Here is a 20,314-nt window from a genome sequence, read left to right as displayed (position 1 = left end):
CTTGCGATCTCCAATTACCCCTGTCCTGCACCAACCGATTCCAAATAGCGCCCGCGAATTTCCTAATTGCATCGCTCCACCTAGTCTTATGCCGTTCTCGACTGCATTTCTCTTCGCTTGGTACCCATTTTGAAACCTTAATGGTCCAGCTGTTATCAAACCTGCGCATGACATGATCTCCCCAGCTCCATTTTTTTCTCCTAATGTCCATTAGAATATCAGCTATACCCGTCTGCTCTCTGATCCAAACCGCTCTATTTCTGTCTCTAACCATTATACCAAGCATTCTTCGTTCCATCTCTCTTGGTTCGCGTGGTTCTTTACTTGGTCTCAAGCTTCTTTGTCTATCTCCAAGTCTCTGTTCCATATGTCAGCGCCGGTAAAATGTACGGATTATAGACTTTCCTTTTCAATGATAATGGTAAGCTTCCAGTCAGGAGCTGACAATGTCTGCCGTATGCAATCGAAGCCTCTATGAATTGCCTTTTCATGATCAAAGTTCCCTGTGATTAGTTGACCTAGGTAAACATATTCCTTCACAGACTCTACAGGCCGACTAGCGATCCTGAACTCTTGTTCCCTTTGCCCGGCTATTCATCATTATCTTTGTCTTCTACATACTAATCTTCAACCCCACTCTTACACTCTCTCCGTTAAGGTTCTCAATCATTTGTTGTAACTCGTCTGCATTGTTGCTGAATAGAACAATGTCATCGGCAAACTGAAGGTTGCTGAGATATTCGCCGTCGACCCTTACCAGTTTATTAGCTTGAATAATACTTCCAAACACTCAGTGAAGAGCATCGGAGAGATTATGTCTCCCTATCTGACCCCTTTCTTTATAGGTATCTTCCTACTTGTGTAGAATTAAGGTAGCTGTTGAATCTCTGTAGATATTTTCCAAGGTATTTAATTAAGCAGTTTGTACTCCTTGATTGCGTAATGCCTTTATGACTGCTGGTACCTCTACTAAATCAAATGTCTTTTTGTAATTTATGAAAGCCACATAGAGAGGCTTATTGTACTCGGCGGATTTCTCGACTACCTGATTAATGACATGGATGTGATCCATTGTAGAGTGCCCCTTCCTGAAGCCGGCCTGTTCCCTTGGTTGACTAAAGTCCAGTGTTGCCCTCATTCTATTGGAGATTATTTTGGTGAATATTTTATATAATACTGGGAGTAAGCAAATGGGCCTATAATTTTTGAATTCATTCAAGTCTATTTTTGTGGATCAGTATAATGCTTGCATTCTTCCAATTTTCTGGGGCCCTTGTAGTTTATGGACACCTCGTATAAAGAGCCGCCAGTTTTCCAAGCATATTGTCTCCTCCATCTTTGAACAAATCGACTGTTACTCCACTTTCTCCTGCCACTCTTCCTAGTTTCATGTCTTATAAGGCCCCTCTCACCTCATCGGTAGTTATAGGAGGAGTTTCTGTATCGTGTTCATTGCTGTTTCTAATGGAGGTATCCTGACTCCTCTGGGTACTGTACACGTCAGTATAGAATTCTTCCACTGCTTTTCCTACACCTTCGAGATTGCTAATGATGTTGCCCTGTTTATCTTTCAGTGCATACATCATGATTTGTCCTATGCAAAGTTTCCTACTCACTGATTTCAGGCTGCGTTCGTTTTTTACGGCTTCTTCAGTTTTTCTCACTTTATAGTTTCGAATATCACTCATTTTCGCCTTGTTGATCACCTTTGACAGTGTCGTGAATTCTATCTTATCTCTTGAGTTAGACATTTTCATTCTTTATCGTTTCTTTATTAGGTCCTTTTTTACTTGGGAGAACTTGCCTACTGGTTGCCTTGGTGTCTTGTCTTCCACTTCAACTGTTGCCTCTGAAGCCAGCCTAGTTACGGTTTCATTCATTACCTCTATGTCATCATCATCTCTCTGTTCTAAGGCTCCACATTTGCTTGCAAATACCAGGCTGAATTTGTCTACTTTTATCCTTACTGCTTCTAGGTTGACTTGTTTCTTCTTGACCAATTTTGCGCTTTCTCTCTTCAAATTGAGGTGAATCCTAGCTCTCACTAATCTATGGTCACTGCCCTTTACCTTGCCTATCACTTCTACATCCTGCACTATGCTGGGGTCGGCAGTAAGTATGAAATCAATTTCATTTCTTTTTTCTCCATTAGGGATTTTCCAGGTCCACTTTCTGTTGCTACACTTCCTGAAAAAGGTGTTCATTATTCAGAATACAGTATACTGAGTTTGCACTTTTCTCATCGCTAATTCAACATGTTCATAAAACTGATCTACTTCATCATCATTGTGACCCGATTTTGGACCGTAGGCTAGTACTACCTTTAATCTATACCTCTTATCAAGTTTTACTACTACTGCTACGCTCTCATTATTGCTGTAGAATTCGTCAATGGGCCCAGAATAACCCTAGTTAATCAATAAAATCCTGTAAATGGCATTTTGATACGGTATTGCTTCATATCAAAAGTATATGCGAGGAAGTCGCACACTTTTTCACCGTCTGTGTGCTATGCGGTTTATCTAAGTGGCCCATATTTTGAGATGCCAACAGCGACGTGTACAGTGCGTCTTGTGTGCGCAACGAGGACAGCCGAAAGTCCAAGAAAATAGACCGTAAGTTGAACACAACACAAAGATCCATGTTGTTTTCCTAGGCATCAGACTAAATTTCTAAGAGCAGATTATCAAGTTCATTAGTCGTGAGAATAACCAAGCAACACAGCTCATTCTTTAGTTCCCGAGTGAGAATCTACATCTGGTTGCCTGGGGAAGACTTCGGAAAGTACGTGTGCGGTTCTAGACAGCTATGACTGCAACTCCTTCTTCCCTGAGGCGTCGAGATTGCATCGAAATAAAGCATTCAAATCCAGATGCACTTTAAATCCTATTTCAACCGAACCTGCAATGAAATTTATGTTTGGCTTAGTTATGTACATGAGGAGCATATGTGCTACTGTGGCAACATTGGCGAAGATGCGGAACTAACAATTGGTAATCGTCAAATTTCTTATATACAGCCTGCAATTACACAGAGTGTCCCACGTAACTTGAGCTAAGAATTTAAAAATGAAAGGCACGTCGGAAGTGAATTGAGCATAACGCTTAATATTCGAACTAACTTATAGCAACTCAGACATGTCTTACAGCGAAGCTGTATACACCTACCCTCCAAGGAAATTTTCGTGTCATAAGCAAAAAACTCCACATACGTGGGCGGATCCCCAAGTTAGTGCAATACCGGCCCTATCCGCGGCGGAGGTGAAGCAGGTGTTAAGCACTCCCCATACGTGGGCCTATCCCGAAGATAGTGCAATGCCGGGCCGACCCGCGGCGGAGGCGCAGTTGCTGAGTGTTGAGGTGAGTAGCGGAGGTGCGCAGCGGAATGCTGTGAACAAGGGCACTGAGTTTTTTTATTGTCCCCATAAGTCACTAATTAATTAAATTCAATTACCCAACTTTTTAATGATTGGCTGAGGACCACAAGTATGATAAGATCACATTCCGAAACCACTGATTGTGTTGTTTCCTGTACGATACGACTCACGTAGTCCTTTTTTCCGGTTTGCAAAGAAGGCACGCGATATAAAGCCAGGTGACAGAACGTTTGCGCAGTGGTATTGTGCTGCTCTGAAGCGTGCGTTCCCGAAGTTTCTGAAGTGTAGTTCCTGAAGATGCTTTACAAATTTGCGCATCATACTTTGGGTCCTCAGCCAATATTTGGGTAATTAAACTTAATTAATTAGTGAGTTATGGGGGAAAAAAATGACTGAGTTAATATAGGCTATTGCGAATAGTATGCGTTCGGTTCAATTCGATTCCGACGCGCCTCTCATTTCTAAATTCTTGGCTCAAGTTATCTGGGACACCCTGTATAGCACATAAAGGACCCTGAACCACCTTTTATCAAATTCCAGAAATGCATTTCACGTTAAAACAGACTATTCCGTAAATAATTTCCTGCAAAAAGTACTTCCCTGCGTTCAGCAGGAGCGAAGATATTGGGAACGAAAAATCGCCTGTGATCGCCTTCGCGGTGCACCCGATCCTTCTTCAATGCTTTGCACTAGGCTACGGTGAAGCTGAGTGGTACCCACAACGCTAGCCTACAGAACGTCACCATGGTGCGCAGTTAAAACTTGATTTTGGATGTTCACGTAGACGCCACTATACTTCGAATTTCGCGTCTACGGTTCGCCAAGCTCAAAGGCTATCATCCCTCAGGTTAGGGTTGAGTACACAATGTCTCAAACCTTTGCTGGGATTCACCACACTAGTAGCTACGTGGCTATTCTCACATCGCTTCTCCAACTCTAAGTTTACTGTTCCAATGCAAAACATTCGCAATGTTTTTTATATATATTTGTGAATTTGCGCACTCACCACCAACACAAGCACTCTGTGCCTGCCGTAATTGCAGCACGAGCGGTGCAACAGATCGAGGAAGCATATGACAGCGAACAGGTTATAACTATTGTTAGAAAATGAAGCAGGTCACTGACAAAGGTCTAAATAAGATTGAAATGACGTTTCGGGATCCGTACGGATCCCTTGTTCACAATGGAATGTCGGCTAAGCACAATGTTCTTAAATAATGTTCAGCACATGACGCAAAGTTCGGGAGCACACGTGATTTAGAGTGCCAGATGATCTATTGATTGCGTTATTTGTCGTTTGAATTATTAGCCATTCGAGATTGAGCCTCGTTGTCAAGTTTTCCCTGTGGCCACGATACGCGCGTCGTCCCAGTTTATCTCCTGAGTCGTCTTCTCGGCATGTTCTGCGAGGGCATTTGCCTCTGTGTGACTTTTGGCGACATTATTCTTGTGATCTTTGAGACGCCTGAAGAAATTTCCGCTTTGTCCAATGTACACCGATTCGTAATCGGCGCTTAAAATCTTGTATGCCACGCCAGAAAAACGTGCTCGAGGGAGGGCATCCCTCATGTTGATCAAGTCATCTTCAAGCTTGCTTGCTGGCACATACGCGATTTGTACACTACGGTTCTTAAAAAACACGGGCTAGGGCTTCGCTGACACCTCGAATATACGGGACAGCAGCGCGCTTCTATCTCGATGCTGAGAGAGAGAGGTATTTATTATGATATAAAAGCTGAGAGGTCGGCCTGCTATGTTCTGACCTACTACTCGGCGTTGGAGGAAGGGGAAAGGGTGTAGGCAGAAAGAATAGAGAAGACGTTGATTATGAGGATGAAGATGGTGGTGACAATATTGCACGCTCCAAGTCTCTTCAAGGTCTCTTGTCCAGTCTGCTCTCATACAAAATTTTGTTGAGAGCCTTCAGACTATCAGGCTGATGACGAATCTCGATGCGAACCCGCCGTGGTTGCTCAGTGGCTATGGTGTTGGGCTGCTGAGCACGAGGTCGCATATCGAATTCTGGCCACGGCGGCCGCATTTCGATGGGCGCAAAATGCGAAAACACCCATGTACTTATATTTAGGTGCACGTTAAGATCCCCAGGTGGTCGACATTTCCGGAGTCCTCCACTACGGCGTGCCCCATAATCAGAAAGTGGTTTTGGTAGGTAAAACCCCATAATTTAATTTTTTAAATCTTGATGATGAAGAATCCATAGCTTGTCTGTCAGTCTGCCGATTACTCATCAGGAACTTCGTTGTACTCCGAATAAAATTCTTGGGGTGCCCGTTCTTCGTTAGGTCCTCTTCAGTGATCCAAAGCTACTCTTTCACGCTGCTTGCATTGTCTACTTGCGCCACTTCGGCCATATGTTTTGTTCCTAGCGTCAAAGGATTGGTCTAGACCAGGCGCGATGGGGAAGGGACATCTGTGCAGGTCTGGAGTTCGATAGGCCGTGATGGCGCTGCATCACGAGGGTGGTCAACTCGGGAAGCAGACGAGCTGTTCATCAGGTGTTGCCACTTGGTCCTTGAGCCATGTCAATCACAGGACTTTGTTTTTGTACAGAATTAATGCTAATATAAACTGACACGGCTTGAAAAAAAAGGTCGCAGTTTTACCCGAAATGCGAAGCATTGATTGGGATAGCAAATTAAAGGAAAGCTGTATTAACTAAGGATAGTATTTTTATCTGCCGTGTAAAATTGTAAACATAGACATAATAACTATATAACAAGCATGGTGTCACGCGCGCACAAGCAAACATGCAGACATCTCACTCGATGACCGCACAAGTTCGCTGTGAAAGCGCTGCAGTGAGAAAACGTGGCAGCAGCAGCGAGCGAGCGAGCGAATCTACCTTCGTGCCGCCGCTCACATGAACGCGAATTACGCCGCATAAACACAGCGCAGCGCGAACTCTGCCTGATGCAGAAGGCTTTCACATACCGCAGCCATACCGGGTGCACGTGGCCCCCAGGGCCGCCCGGTGTAATACGTGCTTCTGCCCTCCCCTCGAAGCCTTGCACATGATGGAAGGCGGTGCACTTTGTCCCCGCTTTCCTCCGTAGCGTGCGCGAGATTGCACCGCGATCGCCGGCTCACCAGGGGCTTTACGGCTGACCCTCGCACGCTTTCACTCACACATACAGCATACATACAGCATACGGAACCACACGACGACGGCGACGGCGACGGCAGAAATGAGCCTGGAGTATCCACATATTTTCTATCGCAATAAAAAAGTCGCAGTTTCGCCCGCAAGCCGAAGCATCGATTGCGATAGCAAATTACTAGACACCTATACGAAGTGCGGACAGTATTTCTATAGGCAGCATAAACTTGGAAACATACGCTTACTGACTGAATTAACAAGCATAGTGTGAGCGCGCACATAAGCATGAACACATCACACTTGATGAGCGCGGACACTCGCTGTCAAAACGCTGATGTGAGCAAGCGCGGCAGCAACAGCGAGCGACGTGACCTTCGTGCCGTCTATTGCTTCAATGCAAGAGCGGCGGGAACATAGCGCGCACAAAGGTGTGAGCCGTCTGCAGGTGCCTTCAAGATACGGCGCGCGCGACCGCGTGCGGCCGTGCAAAGTACGCACTTGTTGGCAAAGTCGAAGCCGCGCTGCCTCCCCACTTTAATCCATATTTGGCGCGCGAGATTGAACCGCGATCGTCAGTTCCCCTTGCGCCCGGTCGCGGAATGCGCAGTTACTGCCACAGCACACAGTGTTGCTAGCTCGGACGAAGCAGCGCAGCCCAAAGCTAGAAAAGTTGTAGCCCAAATGTAGCCAACGTGGCGGAAGGAAAAAGATAAGAGGAAGCATACCGCAATGCGATTGAACAAACCTGGTGGCCCAATACATGATAGCACGTCAAAGTGCGCGGTTGCTTTTAGTGTTCTCGCTCTGCAGGCAGAGCCACGGCAGGGCAGCCGAATAAACGCGCACCGAATCAACACCACTGGCACAACTATTGGGAATCGAATGTTTAAGAAATTCTAGATTCTCGCTGCGTGATCTCGACGCAAAAAGGTCAACTTTTGGGCCGCCCCTGTGGCTCGTCAAGCAGTCAAGGCTGGATGCTTGACGTAATGCTCCCTCCTATAGATTTCCCTCTGCCATTGTAGCAAGCACAAAACAGAGCAAAAAAAAAATTGGAAACTTATCAAGGTTAAGCCCAGTGGATGCGAAGCATCCACTGGGCTTAACCTTACACTCTTAGAAAAATTTACACTCTTTGGGGCGTATCTTGTCCCACAACGATAATCGTCATCTGTCTTGCCCGCGTTTCCTTTCCTTAACGCTGCGAGCCCGGTACTTCCCAGTCACGAACGGCATGGGCGTTATCAGTGGGACGCAGCATTTTCGACAGGAAAGTAGCCAGAGCCGAGTTTTCAAGAAAGGAAACGCCAGCAAGGCAGATGACGATTATCGTTGTGGGACAAATACACACCCCAAAGGGTGCAACCGTTTTAAGAGTGTAGCGTATCCTTAGCGTTTGGAGGCATCTTGACCGCATACACGCCCGGCGCAAAGACGCTGGCGCGGTTGCGGGCACAGAGACTGACGCGACGGCGGGCGCGCGCCGCTTCATCCCTGGCGTGACGTCACATATCACGTGATGCAGCGATGGTGGCGCCGCCGCCGCGTCGCGCGCGATGGCGCGAACCGCAGCGTGGAGGCCTCCGCCGGGCGACGTCCGACGGCGCGATATGAGGCCCCATCTGCAGCCGGTGTGACGTCATCACGTGACGTCACATCATGTGATCTCACTTCAGGGTCAATGGTGGCCACCGCCGGGAGGCGACCGACGGCGCGATATGAGCCCCTCTGCAGCCGGTGTGACGTCATCATGTGACGTCATGTCACGTGACCTACTTGAAGGTCACTTGAAGGTCAATGGTCGCCACCGCCGGGAGGCGACCGACGGCGCGATATGAGGCCCCATCTGCAGCCTGTGTGACGTCATCACGTGACGTCATGTCACGTGACCCCACTTCAGGGTCAATGGTGGCCACCACCGGGCGTCGCGCGAAGGCCCGAAACCTACGTTAATATGCTTCGCATAAAAGTAGAGCTAAATAGAGCCATTATTATTTGCAGTTTTATTTGCATGTACATTTTCGCGTTCTGCTACGGCAATCCTTTTTTGCCCAACCCGTCGTAACAAGATGTGCATGACACTGTGACGGTCGACCCTTGACATAAACATCCACATGATGATTCCACACAGATCACTTTCTGGTTGGCCCCGCAAACTCTCACGTTCGAGAGAATCGCTGCAGAGGGCGAAAAAAGTGGACCACGACGCTGCCAAGAAATTGACTATAGTACCTACGCTCCACAGGGCTGCCGTCGTGAGCGCACAGTTCCCAGCTAGAGGCCCCGTAGTAAGCCCAAATTTAACCAATAAACTTTCTCTGAAGCCTATCACTGTGTTTTCATTACATGACGGATAGTAGTCAATTATTATTTTTAGCTATATAAATTGATACTAACTACGAACTCTGCTATTTAGCTGTGTTGACCCGCCGTGGTTGCTCAGTGGCTGTGGTGTTAGGGTGCTGCTCAACACCACAGCCGTGGTCACAGCCATAGCCATAGCCACCATAGCCATAGCCCTGGTCGCGCCGTGGTCGCGGGATCGAATCCCGGCCACGGCGGCCGCATTTCGATGGGAGCGAAATGCGAAAGCACCCATGTACTTCGCTTGAGGTGCACCTTAAATATCCCCAGGTGGTCGAAATTTTCGGAGTCCTCCACTACGGCGCCCCTCATAATCGGAGATAGGTTTTGTCATGTATAACCCTATAATTTTTTTAGCTGTCGTGAACGCAAAATAATGTTCAACACTATGCGCCTAAGGTAGTTGCATGTGCTTCAGGTGCTTATTTTCGAACCAGTGTGGAAACTACAGTTTCCCTTTTCTGGACTTGCATTGTTTTCATTGATCGTACATCACGGCAGTGTTAAATATGGCCAGGACGTGTTTATCTGCCGCAAATACGTGCAAAAGCTTCTATAAATATAAAAAGTTTCTATACGTGCAAGACCATGGGTGCTATAACGTAAAACTATTCCAAACTTTTCTATTCTAATTCTAGAATCAGCCCTCCGCGATTGGTCAAAAACTTTTTAGGACCACCCCCACTTCACCTGTCTGACTCGCAACGTCACGAAAACCGCGATAGCGCCTCATCTGACATGACGTGTACACACTGATTATGCATGATTTGACCGAACAAAAGAAAAGTAGTTATTTCTGAATCGACGCCTTTTCGCCGTTAGCCCTCGGCTATTGGTCAAAGCTTTTCGGGCTGCACCCATTTCACCTGCCTGTCATGCGACGTCACGAAACCACAAGAACTCCCCGCGTCAAAGCGACGTGTACACGTTAAAGATGCATTAGTATGCCGAACAAAACTGAATTTTCTTCTGAATAGCCGTAGGCTGCCCCGTTCCGAAAGGAATAAAAGATGTCTGCCGCCAATTTTTCAGGCACTGGCTACTCGCTCCCGCCGAGAGCATGGGTTTGTTTGCGTATCAAAAATTTTTTGAGGTAGTTTTGAGGAAGAGAAAAAAGATTAAGGAGATGTATAAAAAAATTCTAGAATAATAAAGATGTATATTACGCTACCATACTTCAACTGAAGACATACAAGTGTAAAATGCAAATTGAGCAGATTGTAAACCATTAGGGGAGTTAGCTTCCTCTCAGGTCCATTGTGCATATTGGTTACAAATTTATTTAAATGTAAGTATTGTCCTAATATAGTAAAAGCCCGTGAAAGCACACATACCATTTGAGATTGACAGGGCATTCTTTCAATAATATTTCCCCAATAAAACTGCGATAACATTTCCCCATCGACATAAGTTAGCGAAAAATGTATTTAAACGATGGTGATCAAGTGTTACCTTCAGGTTTTACTTCAAGTTTTAGGCCATCTTGATTGAACAGCTTCATATGAACGGAAACGTGTCTGAAATACAATAAATCATTTGCGAGCTTTTCTTTGCAATGTTGTAATATGTAAATATTTTTGATCATACCATAAGAAGCCAAAAAAACACTGACACCAAGGACAACATAGGGGAACAATAAATAATGGAAATGAGAGTGGATGAAAAACCAACTTGCCGCAGGTGGGGAACGATCCCACAAGCTACAGACGACCTTGTCTCGAAGCATCTGATCCAGTCTATAACACCTGTGCAACAACTTGCCGCAGGCGTTACAAGCAAGATCAGATGCTTCGAGACAGGGTCGTCTGCGGAATCAAGTGCTTTACAGAAGCAGCTATTTCCGAAAACAGACTTTGAGTGAGGCCGAAGCAATTGCCACATCGGCAAAAGCAGCTGAAAAAGATACAAAGCAAATGTCTGTCTACCTTGTATCCGCGCTCAAGGTCAATTCACGACAAGCGTATGCTGATGACCCAGTGTCAGTATGTGCGCGCTGCGGAAGTAAGAAACACAACAGGAGCTAGCGGCTGGGCGAAAGCGAGGTGTTACCGCTGTGGTGGTTACGGCGATTTGGCGAAGATGTGCAAAACAACGTGCGGAAAGGACGCCCAAAAGCATGTTCGCAAGGCAGGCAAAGAGGAGCTTATGCAGTAAGAGCGGATGTCAGTGAGAAAAATGTAGACGATGAGAACTTTGGGACATTAGCCTCGCCATCGAAAGGTCAGCTATCACCACCTATTCGTCGTACTTTCACATGACGTGGCATTGATGTACCTATGATTGTGGACACCGGCTCACCCACCTGTGTGGTGCGCAGAGAGCTGTTCAAGAAAAACAGTGAACAGTCGCCGCCATTGAAGCCCACAAGCATCAAGCTGTCCTTATTATCTTGGAGAACGGCCAGTATTAGGGAAATTGACGTGTCAGTATCCAACAATGTCCATGAGTTCAAGAGTTATTTGATAGTCGTGAACTCTTCAAGTCGAAGCCTCTGCGGACTAGAGTTGATTGCCAAGTTCAGTGACGCAGGAACCTAGGTGTCCAACATATCAGTCCAAAGACGTCCTGATCCAGGACACACCGCGCCTCAGCCATGGATGCTGCCCTGTCAGAGTTTCAAGAGTTTCAAGACCGAGATGGGCCTAATTGACGGACACCCTGTCCGCCCGAAGCTCAAGAAAGGAGCTGTGCCGAAATTTCGTACGGCCCGTTTCCTCCCATTTCCTTTACGAGACAAAGCTTCAAAAGAGATTGATAGGCTCGTAACGAGTGGAGCACTGTCACTCTGACGCACGCCGAGTTTCCGGTCGTCACGAAGTTCGCGCACGGACCCTCCAGACTAGATATGGCAGCCTTCTCACCATGCTGTACCCAGATGCCGCGCAGCGCTCCCAAAAAGCAGCCATGACAGCCTGCGTTGTCGATCATAACCTTCAAGAGGTTGTCTCAATGACGATCCGCACTGCCAACGCCCTCAAAACGGAGGAGACAGCCATCGTCTTTAGTCTAAACTATAGTCTAACCAATGAGCACGTCACAATTATTACTGACCCCCAGGCACCTTGTGGTAGCTACGCGAGAAGCAGAATATCTTCCATAGCTCACCAACTCCTCAAACCAGGCTCTAAGTTCCCGGACGTTGAAATAGCATGGACTCCAAGACACGAGCCCCCCGGTGGAAATCAGCGTGCGCACACTGTAGCCCCAGCTCATGCCTTGCGAGCACCACAAAGGATACAATAGACACGGCAGCATCTATGGAGCCCGTACCTTTACAGTACAACGCCATACAGCCCCACAGATTGAACAGATGACAATACCCAACTCCACGCAAGAACCTCTCACGTGAAGACACCGTAGCATGGCGACAATTACAAACCAACACATACCTCTATTTAAGCCGTCTACACGCAATACGCCATACTCTATACTCGTACAAATGTCCCCTTTGTAACGACTACACCTCCCTATATCACACCACATGGGCGTGCCCCTACATAAAACAGCCCCGCAAATATCCAAGCCCACACCCAAGCAGTGGGAGGCCATGCTGACTAGCTCAGACCCTCATGATCAGCAGCAACTGGTGTGGCAAGCCCGGCAGACAGCAAGAGCTGCAGAAGCGCTGGACGGAGGGCACCTCCTAGCACAAATAGAAAGCCAGCTGCTAGTCTTTTTTTTTTTACAATAAGCGTATTTCCTCCTCCTGCGTTCTAAAACATTAAAAAGGGCTGAGAAGAATTACTCCCACTGTGAGAGAGAGGTGCTTTCTCTTCCATTTGGAGTGTCAAAATTACGTGATTACCTCGTAGGCCGAGAATTATTCGGGGTCACCGACAACCAGCCGCTCGTGGGTCTACTGAACGTGGATCGACCAACTCCAGCATTGACAGCCGCCAGAATACAGCGCTGGGCGCGGTGTACCTAGGCGGGGATTCCGCTATCAGCATCAATACTCTCCTTCTAAACAGCTTCTCAACACTGACGCCCTTGGCAGACTGCCGCAACGGACGTCTGAGCTGAAGAAACCAGAAGCGGATTCACCAGGCTATCTACTAGCCTTGGTTGGGTTCGATGAGGGAAGTAGGTCAGTTGACGAGCTAAAGCTGTTGACTGCAGATCACCCTTCTCGAAGTAAAGTTATGCGATTCACTAAGAACGGTTGGCTGTACTTCGGAAATGTCTGGAACACGAGTATCCCACCCTTTTTGACAAGAAATTGGGACTGTCTTTACCTCACGGTTTGTTGTACTAGAGTCGTTGAGTAGTCGTTCTGACGGAGGGGCGACGTCGAGTCTTATACGTTTTGCATGAGACGCACCAAGGATCATCCGCTATGAAGGCGTTTGCTACATCATCATTCTGGTGACCAGGTTTAGATGGGTGAGTGATAGAGTGATAGCATCATGTGAACACTGTATTCAGAACCTGTCCATGCCGGCTACAGCAACGCCAAAGAACTGGCCAACTACTGCTGAAAAATGGACTAGGGTTCATATCGATTTTGCTGGTACGATGGCAGGGAATATGATACTCGTCGTCCTGGATGCATACAGTAAGTGGATTGAAGGTGCGTCACTCCAACGAGCCACCGCTTCGTGCTCAACCAACTGCCTGCCCGATATCCTCTGCAGATTTGGCGTGCCGCGAACCATCGTCTCGGATAATAGAGCGTAGTTTACCAGTTACTAGTTCGCTACTTTAGTCAAGAGGAACAACCTAACGCATGTGTGCACAGCTGTATGTCACTCCCAGTCAAGTGGTCAAGCAGAAAGGGCCGTCAGTACAATTAAGGACGGCCTCAAGAGGATTGGTGAGGGGCGGTTGGAAGATGAGCGGGACAGGCTGCTTTTCAACTGCAGAAGGACATGACCCTGCAGAAGTTTGCATGCAGGGCCATGCCGAAGGATTAACCGGTCAAAAAGAAAGGATGCAACGTCCATTGCTGTGGCGCTAGACAGAGCGACAGTTTCAGCGTGTCGTGGGAGGTAGTCGACGGTGACGATGCCGGCAGTAGTGACTGGCAGGGGTCCATACAGATCAATGATGACACTGCCGAACGGACGGCAGGGCACGGAAGCGGCTGTGAAGAACCGGTCGTAGGATGAAGGCTTTTTTTCGTCGCTCACACTTAGAATAGGCGCGAATAAACTGGCGAATGAAGGCGTACATGCCATGCCAGTAATATCGGCGCCGAAGGTGCTCGTAAGTCTTGAAGAAACCGACGTGAGCAGAATGCGGGCATGAGTGAAAGGCTGCGCAGGTTTCCTAGCGGAAGGTTCGTGGTACCGCTAGAAGCCACATCTGACCATCCCGTGAATAGTTGCGCCTGTACAGGAGGCCGTCGCGAATAACGAAGTGCGAAGCTTGACAACGCAACGTGCCGGAAGTGTGGATGTTTTGAAGAGAGTGTCAAGGAGTTAAGCCATCAGTGGATCATTGCGCTGCGGAGAGGAGACGGTGTCGATATCTAGAGAGGATAGCGTGTGTTCAAGGTTGGAGAGGGACGCAGACAAGGAGTGTGCGTCAGCATCGGCATGTATGCGGCCGGAACGGTATACAACGCGGATGTCATGGTCCTGAATCTGAAGAGCCCGACATGCAAGGCCGCCGGATAGATCCTTCAATGAAGACAACCAACACAGCGCGCGGTTGCCTGTGACTACGTCGAAAGCGCGGCCATATAGATATGGACGAAACTTGCTGAGCACTCAGACTTGCCAAGTATTCTTTCTCGGTAACATTGTAGTTTGATTAAGCTTTCGTGAGCGTTTCACTGGCATATGCGAAGACATATTCGGCGAAGCCTGACTTCCGTTGTGCAAGAATTACACCGAGACCCGCATCGCTGGCATCCGTGTGCGCTTTAGTTGGAGCCATGGAATCGTAATGGCGCAATATAGGGCGAGAAGTTAGGGGACGGTGGAGACAGGAGAACGTGTGGTCGCACTCAGAAGGCCACGACGATCTATCGCTGGCGCACCTAAGGAGCTGTGTCAGAGGTGACGTGATAGAGACGAAATTACGAAAAAAGCTGACGAAAGTACGTAGGAGCAGAGCCCTAAGTAGTTCCTTAACTCTTGGATTGTCGTTGGTCTGGTAAAGTCGATGGCAGCACAGAGTTTAGCTAAGTCGGGAAGTATACCAACGTTGAAGACAACGTGGCCCACAATTGTCAACGGCCGCGCAGTGAAGCGGTACTGCTTGAGATTCAGCTGAGGCCCAGCATCCTTAAGGCATGTCAGGACGTTTTTGAGGCGCTCAAGGTCTGTTGCGAAATCTGGAACAAAGACGGCAATGTCGTCCAGGTTGCAGACATATGTGCCACTTTAAGCCGCGCAGCATCGAGTTCATCATGCGCCCGAAGGTGGCGGGCGCATTGGGACGGCAAGAAGGCACCACATTGAATTCATATAACCCGTCAGGTGTAACGAAGTCAGTCTTGTGGCCATTAACGTCTGCTACGGGTACCTGCCCATATACCGAGTGTAGATCTAAAAATGAAAAGTACTCGACACCTTGTAAACAATCAAGGGGCATCGACGACTTGCGGCAAGGGATATACATCTTTTCGAGTGATCTTGAAGTAATCTTTTCTTCGTTCCATGCAGTAGCGGATGGAACCATCATTTTTTTTGCAAGAACCTGGAGAGGCCCATAGTCTATGCGACGATCGGATGACACCTTGTGTAGCATGTAATCGACCAGCTCTGTAGTAACGCGCCCTTCTGTGGCGGAAACACGGCATGGCCATTGACGCAGCGGTCAATTAGAGCCAGTGTCAATGTGGTGAGGAACAGTTGAGGTGTGGCCTAGTACAGGTTCGGCATCTTCGAAAGGTATTGCGGAACTGGCAAAGGAGATGCGAAAGCTTGGAGCGTTGGAGATGAGAGTCCGTCACCAATAGATGAACTGAAGAAATCATTAGCTGAGGAGTCAGAAAAGTTGAGGGCACTCACAGCATTGAAGTCACGTGTAGAGGACCCATTCGACACGTTGAAATTGTCCCAGGAATCAATAGGTTGCACGCATCCAACATATTAGCCTCGAATCAGCTTGACGGGAAAGGGAAGGGGATTGGTCATAAAGAGGGTGGTGGAGCCGTTCTGAACGGCGAGCGTGGCATCAGGCCGAATAGCTTTCCGAGTCAGAAAAACGTTCGACGGCTCAAAGTGTACGACTTCATCGGAAATGTTGCTGCAGAGTACGGTTAGAAGAACTGAGGTGGTCAGAGGAATATCCATGCCTTTCTTGACGACAAGTTTGCTCAGAGACTGATGGCTGTTATGCATGGGTTCGTCATATTGCGAAAAGAGCTCTAGTTCAGCGTGGGCACAGTCGATTGCGACACTTTGAAGCGAACCTTTCTTTGCCGCTTTCTTCGACTTTCCCGCTGCTGCTGCTACTGCTACTGCTGCTGTGGTCTTGTACGCCGCTAACGGTGGCCACGCCGGGACGTGGTTGAGACGCATACCACTAACGCCGGCCTCTTTGGGACGTGGTTGAGACCTGGTCATGTCAAGAGAGAGAGAGAGGAATATAGGCAGGCAGGGATGTTATCCAGTCGAGAGTCTGGTTGGCTACCCTACGCTGGGGGACGGTAGAAGGGGAAGAGAGAGAAGAGAGATAGAAGGTGTAGATACGTGTACGGACAGTACTTGAGTTAAAGCCACTCGCGCAAACCAGAAGTTCTGAGAAAGCACAAAAGTGCCTTAACTGCATTCTGAGCCGACGATCGGTGGGTACGGTGCTCTAGTACTTTCTGTTCACTCAGAGAACGATAATCTAATTTCGTCAATATATTGGACAAAGATTGCCTTTGTGCTTGAAATTGAAGACAATGGCACAATAAGTGGTCAATGTTCTCCTCGCATCCGCAAACATCACATGCAGGACTATCAGCCATTCCACTTAGTGTTAAGGAGGCATTCGTGAAGGCAACTAACTCCAAGCAACAACCGACACAGAAGAGACGCTTCACGTCGGTGCGGACCGACTGGATGTCTGAGTTGAAGTGACGGGTTTAGTCTGTGCAGTCTTTTGCGCCTTGTGTGTGCGGTATTCCACTCTGCTAAGGAGATCGTGCGTTCTAGAATGCCAAGTTGTCTCGTGGCGTCGGTCCTTGAAAGAAGAATGGGGAAGTAGCGGTCTTCTTGGTTTGACGTCCGAGCTGCTTTATCGGCGTCACCGTATCCTATGATACCGCAATGACCTGGTATCCACTGAAAAGAGATATCATGACCTTTTTCTCTTAAGTGATGGACAAGTTCCACGATTTCGCACGCGAGCTGATCAGGAGTGCCATGTAGGAGAAACGACTGCACACATTGCAAGGCCGACGTTGAATCCCAGAAGACTGCCCATTTTCTAGGATTTTCAGCATTTATCACTTGAAGCGCGTCGCGGAGAGCCGCGAGATATGCAGCTGTAGACGTAGTAACAATGGAAGTCTTGAACCGCTGGGTTATTCTCATTGATAGTATAACTACAGCGCCACCGGAACTGGTTGATGTAGTAGATCCATCAGTATAGACGTGTGTGCAGTCGCTGTATTTCTCGTACAAGAGAAGTAAAGTTAGTTGCTTGAGCGCTGATGACGGCAAGTGCGACTTTTTCTGAAGTCCTGAGATTATAAGGTTTACTTGAGTACGGCGCATACACCATGGAGGAATGGAAGGTCTTGCCGCAGGTGTGTAACCTGGCCTGAGAGGCGCGGTGCGCGAAAACAGTCGCACTGAATGTCGTGTGGGGCCTATCTACTGGGAGACTTGCGAGATGGTGGGTAGGGTTCTGGGTGAAGTGTCTTATGGCCACATGCATTGTTTCAATACTAATGTGTGTTCTAATAGTGGACTATAATAATAACTAATAATAACTGTGTTCTAATAGTGGACTAATAATAACTTCAGTCGTTGACGCACTCCGCGGTAGACCAAGGCATATCTTGAGGGCTTGGGCTTGTATGCTTTGTATTATATTCAGGTTAGTTCTGCAGGTGTTGGACATGACCGGCAGGCTGTACCTCAGGAATCCAATAAAGAGGACCATGTACTTTATCAGCATAGATTGTATTGGCATTCCCCAGGTATTTTCTGCTAGGAACTTAAACATATGGCAAATTCCTGTCAGGCGTTTTCTCACATAATTCACATGAGGGGTTCAAGAGAGATTTTTGTCAGTGACCACCCTCAAAAATCTGTGACTCGTGCTGTACGAGATCAGTTATCTGTCGACGGATATCACGCACGGAGACATTGATTTGACCATGTAAAAAAAGAACATAAAATACATGCACTGTCGGTGTTTAGTTTTATGTCATTTGTTTATCAGCTGTCGTCCTCAAAATTACGAAGAATAACTTTGTAAAGAATGCAAGACAAGGTGTCAGTCACGTTGAAGGCCTGTGTGGCTGTGGTTCAGAATAATTATTTGCCAAGCGACGCCTGGTGACGATGCTGAATTTGCTTCAACGCGGGGTCCTTAACGCTATCGCGTTAATCCATGACAGGAGTGTGGCACAAAGGAAAGACGACCGGAGAAGTTCATGTCAACCTTTGCGCCGCATCGCATGTGTACAATGCCCTCTGGATGCCGTAATTAGGCGTGAACTCTTCCCCCCCTCACAAATGCAGTGCAGGAACTGCCGCGCTTGGCTACGTGCTCACCCGAAACAGCACCGGCAGTAGAGGCAGAAAGGGGCAAGAATGTTATTTACGCGAGAGAAAGTCCAAGTGAAGTATGATTTTGTGAGAGCACGATGCAAGGACGACGAATTCAACGATGTTGTGAACACGCTCAATAATGATACGCGCAGTACAAGCGGCTAAGGGCCGTATACGTTATTCATTTGCTGTGCGTAGGGAAGTCCACTAGAAACATTGTCCATTTTCGGAGGGTGCAGCAAAGAGTTACAACAAAAATGGAATAGGCAGCACCTGTGTTGACAAGAGCGTATGCGCGGGCACCGTCAACAAATACTTCGACAACCTTCGACGAAAAAGGGCGAGGACTTCGGCGTTTCGACAGCAGCGCAGTTCGTGCCTCCTGAACTGCGGCAGTCAGTTTCCCTCTCCTCGAAGGGCGGAACGACGACGTGGCGAAGGTGAGCGACGGGACACAGATGGTTGATGGCCATTTAGGGACATGCTGGATAGCGGATCCGCAGAGTCGTAGCATGAACGGGGCCGATTTGCGTAGTAGGTCGGATGACGAGCGTCCTGAAACGTTTGTATGGGATGACCGCAGTCTCTGGTGATGTGGCCGGCGCCACGACATGCAAAACAGATCGGCCGGTTATCGGGCGTAAGCCAAGTATTTGCGCCGTGGATAGGACGATGCCAAGCAATAGTCGTAGAGGGGACTGTCGTAGGCGACGCTGGTTAAAATGGCTAGTAGGTTTCTGGTCGGTGCCATTTCGTTGCTTCGGCGTAACTCAGGGGCGCGACGACAGGCTGCTGCTGGACGGGAACCGGTAGGGCTTCAGTGATCTGCTCCTGAATCGCATGACGGTGCATAGGAGTCAAAGAAGTGCACTTATGCTGCTGCTTATGCTGCGGTGGTAAGTGCAAATGCTAATAGTAGACTCGAGGGACAGTTGACGAGCAACCTCTCCGCGTACGAACGTTTTGATTTGTGTGAAGAGGGACGAGTAGTCGGAGACGACTTCAAGCCCCCCAAGTGACTGGTCGCATTTGTAAGGATGTCGGGTGATAGCTCGTTGGTTCCTCAATTCATCACAACCCTGATAAAGTGTCACAACGTCGTCCACAGTGAGAGGGTACTTCTAGAGAAGCATCTGAACGGCGTCACCGTCGATACCCTTCATTGTGTGCTGAATTTTATCAGCCTTTGTCATTGAAGCGTCAGCGCGCTTGCACAGGTTGACGACGTCCTCGATATAACTCATGAATGTCTCATCACGATGTTGCGCCCGAGCGCGCAAACATTGTTTGGTGCGTAACTTCCGAACGGCAGGGTGGCTGAAAATGTCAAAGAACGGCGATTTGAAAGCGTATCAGGTCTGAAAGTCCCTTTCGTGGTTCTTATACCGCAATTTCCCCACGTGCGAGAGGTGGAGGAAGACATCATTCAAGTTCGTGGCATCATTTCATTGATTGTGCGTGCTCACCCTCTCATACAATGTGAGCCAGACTAGACGTCGACATCGTGGTCGTCTTTGTCACTGAACACAGCGGCGTCTCTTTGGCGAAGCGCGCCGGAGCGAAGGAGGTGATGGTGACGTCTGCTGGGTCGCATCGGCTGGCATGGTCGACTGTAGCGTGCGTGATCGGAGTTCCAGAGTGCAGACGTTGTAGGGACTCCGCACCTCCGGCATTTGACAAGAGGTTTATTGGATGTGGACCGTGAATCCCGAAAGGTCCACAGCGAAGAGCACTGGTTCAAGTTGAGCACTGTCTAGTGCACTGCATTGGCGATCCTGCATGCGCCTGGGCTGT

At 48.1% G+C, this 20,314-nt stretch overlaps 1 protein-coding gene across 1 annotated transcript in view; it reads right to left on the bottom strand.

Moving 5' to 3' along the window:
* LOC142559661 (uncharacterized) overlaps positions 1–20,314 on the bottom strand; it is a 50,488-nt gene that overhangs the window by 17,373 nt on the left and 12,801 nt on the right. The window contains exon 4 of the mRNA XM_075671230.1: positions 10,311–10,375. Coding sequence (XP_075527345.1) covers positions 10,311–10,375 — 65 coding nt within the window. The remainder of the gene's footprint in view (positions 1–10,310; positions 10,376–20,314) is intronic.

Source organism: Dermacentor variabilis, chromosome 10 (assembly GCF_050947875.1).
Source record: "Dermacentor variabilis isolate Ectoservices chromosome 10, ASM5094787v1, whole genome shotgun sequence".
Taxonomy (NCBI): domain Eukaryota; kingdom Metazoa; phylum Arthropoda; class Arachnida; order Ixodida; family Ixodidae; genus Dermacentor; species Dermacentor variabilis.
Note: the sequence above shows the minus strand (reverse complement) of the source record. Positions and strands in the feature narration are given on the sequence as shown.